This window comes from Cololabis saira, chromosome 24 (genome assembly GCF_033807715.1).
Source record: "Cololabis saira isolate AMF1-May2022 chromosome 24, fColSai1.1, whole genome shotgun sequence".
Taxonomy (NCBI): domain Eukaryota; kingdom Metazoa; phylum Chordata; class Actinopteri; order Beloniformes; family Belonidae; genus Cololabis; species Cololabis saira.
In genome coordinates, this window is record NC_084610.1 from 6,587,079 (window position 1) to 6,606,689 (window position 19,611).

General features: G+C 40.1%; 2 protein-coding genes across 2 annotated transcripts in view; one reads left to right on the forward strand and one right to left on the reverse strand.

The window, feature by feature from the left end:
• Nucleotides 1-595: 595 nt before the first annotated feature.
• LOC133424816 (epithelial cell-transforming sequence 2 oncogene-like) lies at nt 596-12,755 on the forward strand. The gene is made up of 21 exons (XM_061715340.1): nt 596-789; nt 2,378-2,490; nt 2,603-2,765; nt 2,848-3,103; nt 4,310-4,544; nt 4,804-4,933; nt 5,701-5,866; nt 6,700-6,828; nt 6,908-7,000; nt 7,113-7,319; nt 7,408-7,511; nt 7,630-7,791; nt 7,875-7,961; nt 8,900-9,009; nt 9,100-9,247; nt 10,047-10,120; nt 10,207-10,363; nt 10,448-10,513; nt 10,627-10,715; nt 12,182-12,354; nt 12,464-12,755. Exons 1-21 carry the CDS (start codon nt 646-648, stop codon nt 12,595-12,597), a joined length of 2,940 nt encoding a protein of 979 aa, XP_061571324.1. The 5' UTR covers nt 596-645; the 3' UTR covers nt 12,598-12,755.
• Nucleotides 12,756-14,408: 1,653 nt separating this feature from the next.
• The window catches only part of filip1l (filamin A interacting protein 1-like), a 71,442-nt gene continuing 66,239 nt past the window's right edge, over nt 14,409-19,611 (reverse strand). The window contains exon 6 of the mRNA XM_061716185.1: nt 14,409-15,187. Coding sequence (XP_061572169.1) covers nt 14,984-15,187 — 204 coding nt within the window. The 3' untranslated portion in view covers nt 14,409-14,983. The remainder of the gene's footprint in view (nt 15,188-19,611) is intronic.

A 19,611-nucleotide genomic window follows, 5' to 3' on the forward strand; every position in this document is an offset into this window, starting at 1 on the left:
GATATATGTATTATGTATGTATTACATATGATCGTCATATATATACACATTATAATACATACATCATAATGATGTATGTATTATAATGCGAGATGTACAGTATGATACTTGCACGACCCACGTAAAAATGTAATTAATGAGTAGAATTAAGAAGTCAATGTCCGATGTAGGCCTATCCAAAATGACAACAAAATTATATAGAATTTGTTACGTAAAAAAAATGTAGTGTAATCTACATTAGATACTTTTTAAATAATTCCCAGTGTATGATTTCATATTTGAGGAGGCCTTACAGAAATCATATTCATTTTTTTTTTTTTTTTTGCTTCATCAAATGTCTCACACTTGGACAGCCATTAATGTCTTGCGTGCTGCAGATTAAAAGCTTAAATGTTATGTTTCTTAATTATTTTCGCATCATGAGGACTTTCTGCCAGTTAAATGGTCGCGCTTTAACCCACGTGGTCGGTAATGTGCGTCCAGGACGGATGTGAAGGAATCCCCTCATCTCTGTTGCTGCGTCTCTATGGTTACTGGCAGCAGAGGCCAGCAGCGTTTTTGCTCTTCAAGAAAAAGAAAAAATAAGACACGGCTAATTTGACAGTCATTCTTTTAAGCAAAAACTTGAGGGGAAAACCGTGAGGGATGGAGTCTAGGGTTAAATCCTCCCCCCACTCGGTGCAGCGGTGGCAGCTGGACGGGCCAGACCTGCCGGCCCCTCCGGACCTGCGGGCCCGGACCCGCTTCAGCAGCTGGACCCCCCTGAACCACCGAGAGAGCAACCTGCAGGTCAGAAACACGGGCCAAACACGACCAACGGGGATTCAAAACTATTGGATTAAGTATTGCATTTATTAATTTGCACTACATTAGTGAGTACTTGACAGGATATTACGGAAGAGTATTAGGGCCAGGCAGGAGAAAAATAACAATAATATTTTAGAGGAGGAAGATTTTTTTTTCATTATGCATTTCGAGAAAAAGTCGAAATGTCGAGAAAAAAGTCGAAATGTCGAGATTAATGTCAAGTACAATTTCGAGAAAAAGTCGAAATGTCGAGAAAAAAGTCGAAATGTCGAGATTAATGTCAAGTACAATTTCAAGAAAAAAGTCGAAATGTATTTCAACTTTATTCTCGAAGTTCCGACTTTATTCACGAAATTTTGATTTTATACACGAAATTGTATTTCAACATTATTCTCGACATTTCGACTTTTTTCTCGAAATTGTATTTCAACATTAATCTCGACATTTCGACTTTTTTCTAAGTGCACAATTTTTTTAAGTGCACAATAAAAAAAAGATCTTCCCCTCTGAAATATTTTTTCTCCTGCATGGCCCTAATACTTTTCCGTAGGATATGGATCATGCTATTCTATTATGTTGATCAATTAAGCTGATTTGGAACAGGTGCGTATTCACGCTCCCTCAGCGTCTAGATGGCGCACACAAGACAGAACTGCCTGGTTACATTACATTTTAAATGAAATTCAATAAATCAATAAAAATAGCCTACAAGAAAAGGAAATGTTACTTTTTCAAATTAAACCTGAGGTCTTAAAACTGTACACATACACACAGAGATGTTGTAAGAGTAAGCCCATTAGATGCTTATTACACAGGAAGTGGATGTTTAAGCTAACTTTTCACTTTGATCAGTTTAAGGTGTATTTATATATCCTGACTGAAATAGCAGTATATGTTAAATTGACCAAATAAATCCTGTTTGTTTTTTCTGTGGTAGCTCAAGCCAATACTTGAATGGTCCCCACATTTTCTTATAATTGAGTTAACCTTAAATCTTTCAGTTTAAATCTGACCCACAATCTGTAAATGTGGCCTAATTTTTGCATATGAACCCACAGTTAACTAAACAAGGAATATCTCAGCACCGTTTTGCACATTTTTTTTTTTTATATCTTTTTATTTCACAATAATTTTCACAATTCACATTTTCACATACATGATTTCTATTATACCCACATTCCTACCCTCCCCATAATTACCCTAGGGAAAAAAAAAAAAAAAAAAAAACATTAAAAACACAAAATTAAATAAATATTTTAAAAAAAAATAAAAAAATATATAATGGCAGCAACAGCGATATCAAACTATATATATATATATACATACAAACATACATACATATAAGGCACAAGTTCTAAAAATAAAGATACTCATTGGTCCCCTTTGGAAAAATTATCCAGTTTTGAGAGTAATAACGTTTTGCACATTTAATGAATCTGGGACTTGTTCCTGTGAGTCCTATTGTCCTTCGTGGGCTGATGTTTTGCATCTATGTTCAGATATTTTTACAGTGATTGTTGGAACAGAGCTTGTGTATGACCTGTTAATATCCATCCTCATGTGTTCCCAGTTATTTGAGGAGCGGGTGAATCTTGTGCTTCACTGGTTTGACCTGTGGACTGATGTGCAAAGGAAACACCTGCTGAACTCTCTGCTCACGCGCTGCACCAAACTGCAACTCAAGTAAAGTTATTGCTAACCAGCTTTCTGTGCACCTTTTTCTCAATTATCAGCCTGATATCCAAACATGGGATTACTTTATTTTTTAATTCAAAACCCCTGACAATCCAAGCAGGTTCTGCAGGGACCTGCTGATTGAGACGGTTTCCGTGTCACGAGTGGACTTCACAGCGGTGCTGCCTCGGTTTTTATCCCTGTATGTCATGTCCTTTCTGCCCCCTCGAGACCTCTGCAGCGCTGCCCAAGTCAGCTGGCACTGGAGGGTCCTGGCAGAGCAGGTGAGAGGCTCGCAGGACTCATTTCAATTGTAGTGGTGAGTTATTTCTATCAAGAGTTCAACCTTCCTCTCCTTGCTTGTAGGACTGTCTCTGGGCAGGCCGGTGCATCAGGAGGGGCTGGTTCCTTCCATACACACCAGGAGGGAAAGAGTTTGGTGCTTGGAAGAACCACTACATCTCCTGTGTGTCCACGCTGGACTGGCTCACTCCCCGGGAAGCAGCTGAGGTGTACGGGACCCTTAACCAACAAAACATGAGTGGGACAGAGGAGGAAGAAGAGAGGAGAAAAGAGAGGAGGATCAGGCAGAGAGTCAGAGAAAAGCTTCAGGAGGAGAAAAGTGAGTTAAAATAGAAGTGCTTAACGGTGTGCATTTTCTTATGTGATTAGATCCACTATAAACTTGGTGAAAAGAAAGATGCAGATAAAGGGAACAATGTGTACAAATCCGACATTCAAACAGCAGTGTCTCTAGACAATTATGTCATTTTAGACCACGTAACTCCCACTTGGACCATGCCTCATGTTATTGGGCAGTATCTCTGTTCAGACATGAATGATGAAAATAAAAATGACTTTCTTAAAGATTACAACTTAAAATGGGCCCTCACACCCTTGTGCACGTTCAGCTGCAGTGGAAGCGCTTGTATGACTTGCATGTAGATTCTTTAGGCCTGGACATTTAGCGGAGGACACCACCCACGACTCTCTATATTAAACCATTCAAACGTTATGGCAGAAAGTAGGAACTATCAGATATCGACCAATCAGAAGAAGGGACGGGGCTAATTTGCACCAATTTTGTTCAAGGACTCAAAACCGAGTCCGATGACACCACCCACAAGTCTTTATTTCAAACCATTCAAAAGTTATGGCGGAAAGTAGGAACTATCAAATATGGACCAATCAGATGAACGGGTGGCGCGCTTTTTGGCATTTATCGTCGCCACGGTAACGGTTTTGACTGAGAAAAGTAATGTGCGTCGTCGCAGGATGGCGACGCACATTTTGATGTATAACACACCTGGGTGCACGTTACGGTTCGGGCCGTATTAACTGCAGAAGAAATGGCATAAATTGCGCCAAAATTACCTGATTAATTCAAAATGGTCGACTTCCTGTTTGGTTCCGGCCATGGCGCCAAGAGACTTTTCTTTAAGTTGCGACATGATACAGGTGTGTACCGATTTTCGTGCATGTACGTCAAACCGCATTGTGGGGCTTGAGGCACAAAGTTGTCTAGGGGGCGCTGTTGAGCCATTTTGCCACGGCCATTAATGCAAACCATTAAATATCAAATTTTTCGCCAGGCCTGGCTTGCATGCAAAATTTGGTGACTTTTGGGGCACGTTTAGGGGGAAAAAAGGTCCTCCTTTCGTTGGAAAAAAAATAAAAACGAGGAAAAAAAAAACGACATCTCCTACAGATACAATAGGGCCTTCACACTGTAAGTGCTCGGGTCCTAATTACAACAAAAACGTTAATGTTGTTGTTCTTAGTGTAAATTTGATTGATGGATTAGAGCTCTTGGTTCTTATCTATACAGGACAATCAATGCAAACCAGGAGACCGTGGGGTTGCTCTGGAAGGCTAGAAGGAGCCAGAGGTGGAGGCTCCCAGCAGGTCCGGCCCAGCTCTGGGACAACGCTGAACTCCTGGCCTTCCCTCTCCTGGCCTCCCAGGACCGTTGAGTCTTCCAGTCTCCATCTCAGCCTGGTCACGGAGCCATATTTGACTGTAACTCAGTGCTTGGAGAGAGTCCAGACCTCCAGCGTTGATGGGTAACTATCTCCCGGTAGAAGCTAAAAAAAAAAAACGTTTTTGAGTGATATTAATTACTTTGCTCCTTGGTTGCTTTTCTTTTTTTTTTTTTTTTTTTTTTTTTTTTTTTCATTTTTTGAAACTTCATATGTAAGCCTTGAAAGGAGTCAGCTGAAAATGTCCTGCTCAAGCTCTGCAAGAAAACAGATTTCTGAAACTGTTTAATTTTGTCAGTAAAAATGTTGTACAATGTTGTAAACTGCATATATTTTCCTACAGTGAACGTCTCCATAAAGCCAGAGGACAGCTGTCTTCCTACACCTGCAGACCTGCACTGTCACACTCTCCCCGTCATCACACCTGTCCTGCACTCTTACTGCTCATCTCCAACAGGATTCCTGCCTATGAGGTGAGAAAAAACATGGACTACGTTTACATGCAGTCAAAATTCGGGTTATTGCTAATATTCAGGTTACTGAAACATTCTGAATATTCCGTTTCCATGCATGAGCAAACAGGGTTATCCCTGTATACATGGTAATTCATCATTTGGGATATCTCCATCAAAACAGCGACGCGCGGAGAACGTCATGACACAATTCACGTAATTTCCGCTTCTTCTTCCTGTATCCAAATTCAAAACAAATGCTGCTTCGTGCAACTTTTCGCTCACCTTCTTGTAAATCTCGCTATCCCCGTACTTTCTACCATCTACAAATGCCAAAATGTTCATATCCTTCATTACATTTATGAAGTGATTAGTCTCCTCCTCATTCCAAAAGTGTGGCGTGGTCTTGCATTTCTCATGTTTGTAAGTCCTGGACTCAAAAGACCAAGATTCCTTGCGAACAGAGCATGCGCAGAAAACAAGTTCCTGTTCCATTTGATGGGGATATTCCATTTGGTGTTTACATGACCAAATATTCGGATTATGAAAGGAGTAACCCAGGGCTCATATTCGGGTTTTTAAAAACCGGAATATGAGCAAATTCGGGTTATTCAAAGGGGTTATTGGTGTTTACATGCCCGTGCAAAACCAGGTTATTGCTAATATTCGGGTTTTAAAAGGGTTATTGATGCATGTAAACATAGTCATAGTCTAATTGATTGAATCATTGATCAATAGGATACATTGGCATGTATTTCTTTGTGTCCACTCTTCTGTTGTTGATGTAGATGTTGCTGAGCGGTGTGAGAGCCAAGGTGACCGTGGTCCTGTTTGACCACAGAGGGACTCTCTCTGCTCTGTTAGCCCAGGCGGAGAGGGCTATTTCAGGCCAGCCGGTTCAGAGGCTGGGGCTGCTCGCCCCGGGAGGAACACAGGAAGTTCATCTTCTCCTCGGTGAGCTTCATTAATGTGTGGACACATTGCTTACTGATCCATCCACTACCAGCAGCTCATTGTGAATCTTTATTGTTGTGTGAATGTTTTAAAAATGTCTGTCTTTATTCTTTGGCTGCATGAGTTGAGTAATTTTTGATTTGAATGAATCTGACATTAAGTTTATAGTATATTGGACAAATCTCAATCAGTGCAGATTTTAGATTTACATCAGAAGAACCTGTCATACCTTTTTATTTCTCTTTGTAAGATACACCAGTTCTCCTACTTTACAGATGTCATATTGATGGTGTGTTCAAACCCAAAAGCACATTTTTGGCTTTTGAAGTGTTTTTGTAGCAGTACACAACATGCAAATATTCAAGGAGGGGTGGGGGTTTTACATCATGGATACCATGAGGTCATTTCTGTGGCTGCATTTCAACTGCTGTGGAAATGTTTTTTTGTTTTTTCTTTTGAAATAAGGAATTTCAGACTTCAATTTAATAGCAAATGAGTTTGCACTCTTACTGTCTTTAAAAGGAAACATGAAGCCAAAGCAGGAGTAGTTCTTTAACTCCAGAAGTGAGGTGGCCCCCACAGATTAAAATGTGCAACTTAAAAGCAAAAACAAACAACCTGATTGCTTTGGCTGCATACCCACAATCCTTCACTCTGCATGGGCAAGAGCAACACAGACAGAGAAATACAAGTGTACATAAAAGCTACCATGGCCTGAGAGCAGGATGTTCTGGCTGCAGAAACTCTGAATGTTCACAGCTTCAAAGAGTCCTACTCTACACAAACCCAGAGAGTGGCATCGTGCTGACCATGCTTGATCTCAAACCTTACAGGCACTAGTCTATCTGAGACGACCCTGCTGACCCCCGATCACAGGGAATTCTGGGAAAAACTCTGTGGCTGGGTGGCACCAACTCAAGAAGGAGGAGGGATTGATATCTTCTGCCCACTGGCTGCTTCTGGTAGCACATTTGTTAGGACACACAAACACTTTCAATGCCATTAACTCTCGGTAACCACGTGTTTGTGTGCTCTTCATAGTATCAGGAGTTGCTCTCGTCCGCAATCTTTCTACACTGACTGGTCTGGAGGTTTGGACGCCAGTGGGACTTGCAACAGGAAGTTTCCAAGGCAGTGAGTAACCACTTTGTTAGACTTGAAATTAACTGTCAGGCATGATGTGAGGGCTACAGGATTTTATTATATATTTTTTTCTTTTCTCTTTCTTTAAAAAAACCCAATCTAGTCCTCAGTGAGTGGGCTGCTGCTGATGTGTCTACAGGACTCTCTGAACAGCAGACTGCATGTCCTCCGCAGCAGTACGTGTGCAGCAGCGTGCTGCAGAGCTGGTGCAGACAGGCCCAGTGGATGGAGGAGGCTCTGAGGGAGATGAGGAGCTCCCTGGAGCCACGGCTGCAGGAAGTCGGCCTGCAGGCCAGGGGTCGAGCGCTGGGTGGGTTTCTCTTGCATCCAGATGTGTGCACAGCAAAGATTACTCCTGAATCCTGTAGACTCTGAAGTGTGTTATCTTACTTCTGTAGGTTTTTGTCTGTGGGAGTTGATCTGCCTTGAAGAGCTTTGTGTGTCAAAAGAACTCAGTGAAGCGCTGACAGAAGGTCTCACTGCTCTCACGAGACAAAATGAGGTGCAAAATATCATAAGGCATTTCCTTTATAATGTTTAAATGCCTTGGATCAAGAGAAAATCTAAATGACATGTCATTGTAAATGTGTGTGTCTTCTTCTTTTCTCACTCAACTTCAGACCAGACCTGTGGAGTTTCTGTCCATCTTCCTGACAAGGTGGAGTAAAGAAAAGGAGAGACAAGGGAGCAGTGGAGAGGACAAACAGCCAACAGTAGATGATCTGTCACTAGCACAACACGGTTCACGCTCCTGCTCCAGTCCAACACCTGAGCTGCCACTGGTGTGTGCTCTTTGAATTGTCCCACTCAGAGCAGTTTGAAGTCTGCCTAGAAAGTCAAGAAATCATGTCTTTCTTCTCCTCAGACTGTGTTAGACTGGAGAGCTGCAGCTGCAAGGGAGCTACAGCACAGCGAGTGTCTGTATCTGGGGAGACTGAGTGCTGTGCTGAAGGTGCAACTTTGATTATTAGTATTATCAGTACTCGAGTTGTAAAAAAAAAAATCAGGGGGATGGTGGATTTTATCATATGGGGACAGATAATTTGTGCTGATTACGAATAATATAATATATTACAAATAATAGCAGTGACCAAAACACCTGCAGAAATACTGCAGGAATAACATAGCAGCAGTTAAATGCAGCCTTCTGTAAGCTTTAAATATCCACTGGGATTACATCAAATACATCAAAACACAACAATAAAGAACAGTTTTCTGAACTTATCAATATGCCTCTGTCCTTCACAGGATAAGTAACATGGATCACTGCAAAAACTCAAAATCTTAACAAGAATATTTGTCTTATTTCTAGTTAAAATGACACTCATTACACTTAAAACAAGACTCATCACTGGAAAAAACAACAATGTTCACCTGTTTCAAGTAGATTTTCACTTGAAATAAGTAGAAAAATCTGCCAGTGGAACAAGATTTTTTTGCTTGTAATAAGAAGATAAATCTTGTCCCACTGGCAGATTTTTCTACTTATTTCAAGTGAAAATTTACTTGAAACAGGTGAAAATTGTCAAATAAGTTATTTTTCTGGTGTTATTTTTCTGGCGATGACTCTAAATGTTGAAATAGCAGTAAAACCACATTCATTGATGAAATGACATAAGGGATGAAAAGGGGGGATGGCAGTTTTACAGGGGGGATGATTTGGACCGTTTTTATTTCAGGGAAGATGCCATCCCCCCTCATCCCCCCTCAACTCCAGTCCTGAGTATTATTGGAAATGCTGAGAGACCTTAACATTCAACAAGAGCAAAATTGAATCTCACAAAAAGATACATCAAAGATTAAGAACCACTGTTTAGACACAAAAAGGACTTCCTATTTTACCTGAACCTTCACAATAATTTCACTCATGCATCCCCCTTTGTGCTGAAGGCGTACGAAGAACCTCTTACAGCAGCTCTGAACTCCAACAGAGCCATCGTCAGCTATACCGACGTCCAGATCATCTTCAGCTCTCTGAAGCAAATACTGCAGCTTAACAGGTACACACGTTTGAAGTACTGGTGAGGTGCAGTGTTGTTGTGTGGCTGCAGGGACGCAGTGCAGCAGATGTGTTTGTGTGCATGCTGCAGGGTATTTCATGCAGATTTGCAGACCAGGCTGCAGCAGTGGGATGTACATCAGTGTGTTGGAGATGTGTTTCTAAAGCTGTGCTCAAAACTGAAAGTTTACACCAACTATGTCAACAACTACATCACAGCCCTCAACACCATTGACAAGGTAAAGCCGGTATTTGTGTCCTCCTTTCACACTCCTTTCACACTCGTGCAACGATCTACGACACAAGTCTGACAAAGCCAGGCTTTATATGATCATCAACACTTTTTGATCATCTTCAGGCTCTTTTTTCATTTCATTCGATGCTTTTTCTTCCACAAAAAACATCAATTACGCACCTCTTCATTAATTCAGTAAAGAAGCATCTATTTAATTGGAGAGATGTCGGGCCATACTGTCGCTGCAAATAAACAGAAGAACAGAAAATTGTATAAATTAGTTAAATAATATATATACCGGCATTTATTATTTAGGGCTCTTTTATTTCATGCGGTTTATTTCCAGCATCAAAACCAAACATCGGCTCTCTAATATGTTACATTTTTTTAAATTTCATACATTTATTAATGGTCTTTGGATCAATTGCATGATTTGTGGACGTAAGAAGTGTTGTTTTTCAAAATCAAAGAGGCATTGAATTAGTTTAAGCCATATGAGCAATAAAAATATGACTTGGCAGCAAATTAGGACCAAACACTTTATGCACCAACTAAATGTTACCAAATTTATTTAGCATGTTCTACCAACTGAATTTTAGATGATTATTGAAGATTGACACTTGGATCAGGTTTAATGGTTGTGAAGTAAATATCAGTGATAAAAAGGATTTTATTTTGGTTCCAGTGTCACATCTACATAGATCGAGTAATTTTGCTCCTTAGCACTGATTTTTCTCTTTAAACATCTATACTAGCATAACCTTGCAAGTACAAAAACTTCATTAAATGTTTGTGTATGTCAGTGCAGGGAAGCTAAACCAGCGTTTCGAGCTTTCCTGAAGAGAGCAGACAGGACTCTTGCGACCCACATGCTGAGGTAACACACACACATTTGAGAATAACTTCATCTGCACCAGTCCGAAGGCTGAATGCTCTGATAAAATTATGTGTGTGTGAGTGAAGCTTGCAGGAGCTGCTGCTGTGTCCCGTATGGAGAATACAGGAGTATGTGACTCTGCTGCAAGCTCTGTCTTTACACACACAACCGCATCACCCGGACCACACACACCTCTGCTCTGCCCTCAGCATGATGCTGCAGTTCTGCCATTTCATAAAAAAGGTAGAATTCAACTCTAGGTTAAAATAAAAAAATGCAAAATGGTTCTTTGTGCAGCAATTGAACATAGGTTTTCTTCTGTTCAAGGTAAAGGACAACTCCAAGGCAGATAGTTTAATTCAAGAAACACAGCAAATGATCAAAGGTTGTCCGGTAAGATCAACACAATTCTCTCCTTATTTCACATTTGTTCAAAACCATATAAAACCACCTTTGCTGAAAATATTTCAAGTATCCTGTCTTTTTTTTTTACATTTTTTGAGTAGAAGCTGAATGAAGGAAACAGACAGCTGGTAATAATTCAGAAAGCCGTGTTGCTCAGGAGCAACAATGAGCAGATTCCAGACTCGCTGAGGTAACAGCTCGATGTTTTAACAAGTTCCTGTGGACGTTTTCTATTTATATGCTGACGTTTTATGTCATGTACTTCCTTGTTCTGTATTTTGTAAGTCCATGTACCTGCAGTCGCCTTCAAAGCAGAATTTTTCAGCTCGTTCAGAAATATTAGGACAGTGACCGAGCCTTATGATGTTGCGTCTATATACCACCACAATAATACAACAAATCAAGATCTGATCCAAGTGTAGACTTCCTGCTTTAATTTAAGACGCTTCACAAAAATATGGAATTTGCCATTAAGGGATTACAGCCATTTTAAAACAAAATACCTCAATTTTCAAGTGCTTAAAGTATTTGGACAGTTGATTGAGAATAAATGAACTTGTAATGGCAGTCCCTCGTTACTTAAGGACAAACGAAGCAGATTAAAGGTCTGGTGTTGAGTTAGCATTTAGCAGTTGGATGATATGACTGGATATGCATTGCAAGGAGATTTCAGTGCACGTGAGGGAGTCAATCATTAGGCTGAAAAGAAACAAAAAACATATAGATATATGCAAGACATCAGTTTTATACATTCTTAGAAAGCTGGTTAGCTCAAGAACATCAAAAAGACCGGAAAACCACAGAAGACAATTAAAGTTGTCAAATTTAACAGCCAATAGATTCATTCATGAATTTAAACACACTAGGGGGTAAAACACTAGAGGCGTTTATGAACAGGAAAGTAGGATTTAAGCTTTGACTGAAAACATCTTATAAAGCCTCCCGTGTCCTGGAATTAGTTGGGGTTTTTTTTCTTTTTTTTCTAAGTTATCTGGATGGAAGGTTCAGGAAACCATCTCCAGGGAAGAAAGAAGTTGATGATGTCCATAGACTCCACACTTGGAAATACGTTTAATTTAAGTATTTAAAAAAAAAATCTTCAATTATGTCATTTTTTCCAAATACCTTTAAGCTCAGGAAAATGGACATCTTTGCTTTAAATTAAAGCTGAAAGTCTACACACTGATCATATCTTGATTGTTTTGTTTTAAATCCATCTTGTTGCAATATGAACACTTTTGTAAGTCCCCAGTTTTGTTAAAGGAGCATGAGGCAGGATTTATGAAAATAATTCGGATACGTTTTAAGTTTTCTAGTAATAATGTCAGATGAAGCGTTCCAAACCAAAAAGAATGAGCCCTCTAGTGTATCTCTCCGTTGCCTTGAACATGCTGTGTGCTGCAATTCCGGGCCCGAATTTCCCGCGCTGTCCTGCGGATGTGACGTCAAATGATGCTGCATGCACGTTCTCCCCGTTCTCCCGTGCCGGCTTCGCTGTTGGCTGCAGTACCCCCAATGGCCGTCGTGGTGAAGGGTGGCGCTCGAGAGTCTCATTTCTTAAAGGAGCCTCATGCTCCTTTAAATTAAAATTTTCTGTGTGCTTTGAGTTGCAATATAACTGACTCAGTTGAATTGATTGTGTTTGTCTACGGTTAGGACCTATGAGCAGGTTTCTGATGTGGGCTTATTCCTGTTTAATGATGCTTTGGTGTTGACGTGGAGGCACGTGCACCACACACCATTCACGCTGTCGCACCAGAGTTCACACGCGTTCCTGGCATCTGTCGCTCTCACCAGTCTGGATGTCAGAGAAATTATGCATACACGCTGTGAGTTTTTAAACCATGTACATGGCACTTAATATATATTCAGTAGTCCTCACTATGTGGAAAATTGTTTAGCCAGTCTGATTTTAATGAATGAATGATTTTTCCTTAGATGTGTGCCATGCGTTCGTCCTGGAGGGTCCTTGTCGTTCTTGGATTTGTGCTACAGAGCAAGATGAAGAAAGAGAGCACTTCCTGTCTGTGCTGCGTTCGGCCATAAACGCTGCTTTGATGGGACCTCAGTGAAGGCACCGCCACCATAGACCAGCGAGAGAAGGTTTGGACAGAAATGTAGAGCAGGTGACCAAAGACGGCAATCCCAAAGCCTTTTCCTAAAATGTTGAGTTCTAATGAAGATCTGTTTTGACCGTTCACATTAACTTTCATGAATGTAAAACTCTTAGATGACATGCATGTGTTGTTTGTATCCACAACAACAAAACATATTATATTTGGGAAACCATATTGAAACCACTCAGTTAATTTAGGCAAGATACAAAGAGTTCAAACTGAAGTGATCAATGCTGTTATTGCTGACAATTAGAAACCCTCAGATACCACAGGACCACATATCAGAGTGTTTATCAATGTGATCATTAAAGCAAAGGTGTCAGCAACCACATCATGGTTTAACATTTTTCTGCTAGATTTAATAAAAATGTCTAAACATTTAGTGTACTTTACATACACACATAAAATGCTTTCAGGTTGTCCTATGTGAAAGACGGAAGTTGAACTCCATAACAGACTTTATGGCTTTCTGGGTTAACTTCAGGTTTCTCACTTCTTATCGGGTTACATTGGAATGGAAATATGAGATACTCCAGTGTGTCAAGAGATCAATACATTAAACATAAAATATTAACACATGTGCAAGCACTACCTGCCGACCAGCACTTGTAAAAGATCCAATCATTCATTCATTGTGTTTGTTTTGACACTTATCCCAGAATGATCTCAGCGGAGATCCCCACGCCTCCCTCTCCAAAAACCAGCTCTTTCAGTAGAACACATGACTCTTCGGCTGCCCCTAGGTCTGTCCCGACACGACCTATGACGAGACGTGCCTGAAACAACTCCTCTGGGAGATGTTCATGAACTAATTCATTTGGCTCCTTTTGATGCAGAGCAGTGGCAACTTTTCTCTGAGGTTGAGCTTTCACCTCACTCCTTGGTGAGGGGCCATTTGATCCACTTGTATTTGGTTAGTACTCCATTACCACAGGTGAAGACTGAAATGTAGATCTTCTTCCTTCTCTCCTCCTCTCCACACTGTGATAGACTGGTACTGTATCTGTATGACCGTGTTCCAGTCTTCTCTTCACCAATAAGAGCCCACCAGGTGGCCATGGTGGTGCTAGTTCTCATTCTGGCTCATTCATACTTAACTGCTCCAGCACCATTTTGACAAGAGTGCTTGATGAAACAAATACTGTGGATTCTTAGAATCTGCAAAAGTAAACAAGCACAGCCTAGTCAACCAAACCAGAAGCCCATTTGTTGAATTTTGTCCATTAAGGGTATGAACAGAATCATGAACCCCCATGTAGGATCGCTTATTGGTGAAGATCCATACAAAATATGATTCACAAACAGGAGTATTAAGGAATCCAGATACAGATTAGTTAGTCTTGAGTCTTCTCCAGGGGAGCCAGTCATAGGTGAGAGGATCATTGACGATTGATCCTTAAATGGGTTCTTCTCTGGACCGACAACCTACAAAATGCCCCTGCAGCAATAGATGAGGGCTCAGTATCAGCATGTCCTGTTGCTTCTTCTGGCCAAAGATAGTTCTTTGTGACTGAGTTTGGGGTGAAGACCAATCAGACAGCTTCATTGTGGCACCTGAACTGCTTAAAACCTCTGTACCATTCTATATATTGCAATTTACGAATAAGAATGAATGAGTGATTTCATGAATTAAGTTACTGCATTTCAGTGTCATGCTGTAATTATGCAATTTTTGCTATTTTGTTTTCCTTACTATTATTTACAGTATTTTAATAACCGTTCTCTCTCTCTCTCCATCTTATAAGAAACATTCCTCTAAGTTCAGCGTACAAAAGGTCTTTATTAATAACCAAAAATAACATAAATGTCGCATTTTTAGATAATTGCTACGAATTAACTGCATTACAAGTTATACACGTATGTACATTAGTGCTACTAATAAACAAAAAAAAACAACAAACATCTATGTGCCCCATTCCTACAAATGGATAAATGGTCATTTCATTATCTGTATCTCACAACAGACACTGTCTTTGGTGATGAATACAAATACTCACAGTACAAATATACATCACATTTTATTAAACAATATTTTCATATAACACATTTTTCTGTTTCTGTTTCATTGATGGTGATCGCGGCGATGTCCAAAGTCAATAATTACCTCTCATTATTTAGTGGGTTGTTAAATAAACCTATTGTTGAACTACTAATGGTTTCATACAGGGTGTGCACACTGAACAAGTACTGACACAAGAAGACATCTGCATTTTGCAGCCTTTAGAGCACCACAGAAGATTTGGTTCAAGTGGAACAGGTAGTCTTTATGCCAAAACGTAGCCTAGATATTCTATTTTATTACATTAATAAGGAGGAGGCTTTTTGGTGTAAAAGAACTACATCAGAGTCTGCGGTTGCTGAGATTTGGGTTGTTGTTGTGCGGTGTAGGCTGCTCTCTCCCGGCAGCTGCATGAGCCTGCAGTGGCTGAGTCTTGCTGTGCAGTCCCAGGTTTGCTGTTGAACTGGAACTGCCTTTCTGTGAGCTGTAACCCTTCGGTTTGGGGATTCTTGTCGGTCCTGGACGTCGGAATGCTTCAAGAGGTATCTGGGGAGAAACATGAGGAAAAGAAATTAAAGTAAGGCGCTGTAAGACTCCAAAAATGTCATACGGTAAAGAAAACGATGAAGAGACAGAGCTGTGGGGGAGGAGATGAAAAACACACATGGTTTTGCTTTTTTTAATCAGTAAACCATGATTTTGACTTCTTTAAATGCTACATTTGACAGAAAAATTCAGTATGTCTCTTACAGTACTGAATATTGACCACTAGATGGCGTTGAAACTTCTTTGATGGAGGAAACAGACAGAACCAATGTTTAAACCTTTACTGTATAACTGGTGCCTCACATGATGCAAATGAAACGTTCAGTTGTTAAAATAATTATAATTTGCAATAAAATCTTAATTTACTGCTGAAAAGTTTCTCTTTCAGATGAGACATAACTTCTTTCAGTAGCGAATCATCAGCAAACTGAAGAGAAATCCCCTAATGGGAATTTGCTTGAAGATGGTAATCTTGAAGATGAGCGAGGGTTTTGTTTGTCCCAGCTCATCCCACCATCAACACCAGCATGATCGGTTGCTTAGAAACCACTGTTTTTGTCGAAATCCAAGAAGAGGAACTTTCAAGAATAACACCAGTTTCCTCATGTTTTTAACCCACTATGACATATGACTTGTTCTTATACGGTTGAAGCCTAGAGTGATGTGCACTATTATTTGAAAATATCAACATATGGCAGTGTCAATAATTTACTTTCAAAGTAGCTGGTTTTAAAAGTTTATTTCATGGTTTTAGTTTCTTCCAAGGGTGTGAACTTGATGCTTCACTTACTATGCGACCACTTTTGAATCTTTATATTTGCACATGCAGCGACATGCCAGGACGCTGAGACACATCACTTTTGGAGCGGTCTCTGTACATTTTAAATAATACACTGCTTGAAGTCTCTAGATGTTCGCAGCATCACGAGGAATCTCAGTCACAGCCTGAATGTTCAGGCACATATTCATGACAAGGATGCATTCATTTACTCCATAAAAACATCTCTTACATGAAGTTTTTGGACCTGAGCTTGGAAGCAGTTCATGCGCTCCAGACACTAAATTACTGAATAACAGTCAGCAATTATCCTATTTGAAGTTATCAGGGAATGTCGTCAGCATGAAGCACAATTTCCCTTTCAGTCATGTTTTTGGAGCGTCTTCATTTTCCTCTGTGCACAGCTTCCAAAATGAAACAGCTTTTCGGAGAATATGCTGACACACTTCCCTTACACACCATCTCAGATTCATCTAAATTAAAGATTTGCGTTGCATTTGAACTATCTGAATGTCTTCTTTTAAAATGTGGGCAGCTGAGTTAATTTTAATCGACAGAATATGTCATCGATCTGGTCGAGATTTCTGCCGCTAAGTGAAACTGAAACGGTATTTCCATGAGTTTCATTACACTTAAAAACATATTCCCAAGCAGCTGGTTGAAGCATTCTCGCTGTGACTTAAGGAAAAGCGCTTACATATGGTCATGTGTGCCGGGAGGTTTAGATAATTAACAAAAATTTGCAGTAAAGAATGTTCGGAAATGTTCATATGGGGTGTCAATTTCAGAATAAATACTACTTCAGTGGAGCTAATGGGCCAGATAATTTACGTGGGCTCTGCGTCATGGGAGCTTTGTTGATTTTAAACTGAGAGAGATTTAAATGTGCAGGTTTGTCCTCTAGTATATGCAACAGAAGTGCTTCCTCTGCCCTGCGCTCCGCAATGCCGACATAGCTGTTGCTGTAGCAACCAAACACAACTTGTGTTTTGGTGCTGGTCTTGCAGTGGGAGAAGTCTGCTCTGAGGTTCACACTCACCAAGTATGAAGCCTTTTGTTTAGACAAAGCTCCAGCTCTTTGTCCTTCCTATGTTTATTGAGCTGGTTGGTCAATGAGAGCAAATTCCTCTGCACTTATTGGCATCTTGGACTAAAATGAGGATATCCGCTCTTACATGCAGTGTGATACACAACTTGACTTTTTGGCATGTGGTGTGGTGATTAGAGTTTCCTGACCTCAGTGGATTCACATCAGTAGCTGATTGTTTGAAATTACCTCAGGATGTTTGGTGTTTTTTACTAACATTGCTGTTTATCAAAGTGTGATTTAATGCAAAGTCTCAGCCAACAGAAGTGGGCTCCAGTGTGGGCTTTTAGGAGGAATAACTTTCGGGAATGTCACATCACACTCATTTCAGTCTGGCACGGACACTTTGCTCAGATACGTCTCTCTTGGCTGAAACAGATGAGCTCAGTTTGAGAATTAAATGAGTCTCGAGTGAGTCAGGGGGGTAATTGAGGTCACAGACAGCATCTCCAGCTGCTGGATGCTTTCTCAAGTCGTGGTCTAATGAATAGCATCTTGTTTAGCCTCTGCATCACTTCATCGCACCCAGACAGCTCTGGATTTGGTTTCCACAGCTGTGCCGCTTCTCACTCATTCAATTTAACGCTTCATTTAATCATCTCCTCACTGTCACAGTGCCTGGTGATTGTATGTACCGAGGCTGGCTTTTCTACAAATCCTGCCTTGAGAAACTGCTTAACACCTCTGTCCATTACAACAGCATTTTTGCAATGTATCAGTAAGCTACGTGTTATTCTTGCAGCCTGTTTTTTAAGGAGTTTTGGGAAGTGTTAGATTTTGTGGAACTTGTAGAAGTAACACTTCTCATATATAGTTTGATAATTGCTCTCAAACTTGTTAAAGTCCACAAACATACTGTAGTTCTTAAATGTGTATGTATATGGTAGAGTATGTTATTATTTTGTATTCTTTGATCCAACTAAGATGTGGGAGTGGGTTGTATGATTAGACGTGTCGATCCCTGTAAAAAGGCCCTGTATGAAATTGCAGAGCATATTTACAACTTTTCTTTCTTGATTACCTGTGCAACTCTTGCTCTACTTAACTTCTTACTTTGACATATTGATATCTAAAATGGAACAGCAAGAAAAGCCTTTTCAAAGCAGCACTTCTTCTCTGAGATGTTCTTTTACATTTCTATTGAGATAATTATTAGTGTGCTGCACCAGATGAAATCATCCCTACTTCCTCTCTCCTCCACTCTTCCACTCCCACGTGTTTTCACTCCTGTCTTTCAGCCTCCATCCCCTCTTTGTCTTGCTCTGGACATTTTTGCGTGTTTAATTCAAACCAATTCTCTGTTCCCAATACGTGGTAACATTTCCATTGCGAGCACATAAACCCGATTAAGAGGAACACATATACATGGAAGAACTTCTGCAAGTTGTGCACATGACTCATTTCACAGGACGTGATTCACAGGAGAAGGCTAAATTAAACAGACGGTTTGGGTTACTACTCATTTGAGGGCAAGCTCAGCAAGACTGGCAAAAAAGAACACTGAGGTTAAACTATCAACAAATACATCAGTGTGTTTGAGACCTCAACTTTGTGTCAGACTTTCTAAAAATGTCTTTCTTGTGCTTCCAAGGGTGCAATGATACGGTAACCCATAGTTTTCCCATTTTGTATTCATGACAAACCACTGCTTCATATAATTGAGAGATGACTTTTCACATTTCTCAGGAAACTGGCGTGTTTTTTTAGCCAGAAGGATTATTGCCCATTTGGTTTTAGGAAGGGATCATGGTTTTAGTGCGAAATATTGCTTCAAAACTCCCTGTGTGTTTCACTAAACATGGGTAGTGACTCCGGCCTCCTTTTTCTCAGAAATGAGAGAATATGCAAATGGTGGTTTCTAAGAACATAAATAGGCAGTGTTTTATTCCTGCAACTGGGCTCTTAATCCCATATGGATTTATACGTAAAATGGTCATTAATTGAATGATAAACTGATTAAAAATGTAACTGCATGCATGTGTGAAATCTTGTTTTGTGTCCTACTGTGAGTGAGTACTTCAACTGCTTCCACAGTGCTCTTTTTTAGTACAAGCACATGATTCACCTCCACCAGGGACTTTATTGCGCACCGTTCGAAGGGTTAAAGGTTTTTTTTTAAGCTGAGTTTCCATTAAGTCACTTCAGAGAACTTCAACTTCACATCACACTGCTTTTCATTTTCAGTCACTGGGTTTCAGGGCTCTGGATGTAGGAAGAAACTATGACATCAGCCTATGATTTTAACTCAAGCAAGCACACACATATGATGATCCAGACTTTTTGTCTGTGTGTAGGAATGAGCAGTCTTCTGAATAGTCAGTTACAAATACACAAGAATTAAAAAGGATGTTAAAATGCATGCAGCAAAACCTTTGTCACACATTTGGTTTCTATCTTATGACATTTTCCCTCACATTGCCTTCAATCTGTCTTCAGAACATGCTGGATTTAGTGAATAAATGTGGGCAAGCATGAATGACAAACTAAAACATGATTATTTTTTTTGCACTCTTTAATTCTCAGAAAATCAAACAACTTAATCATAATGCTGTATATGGG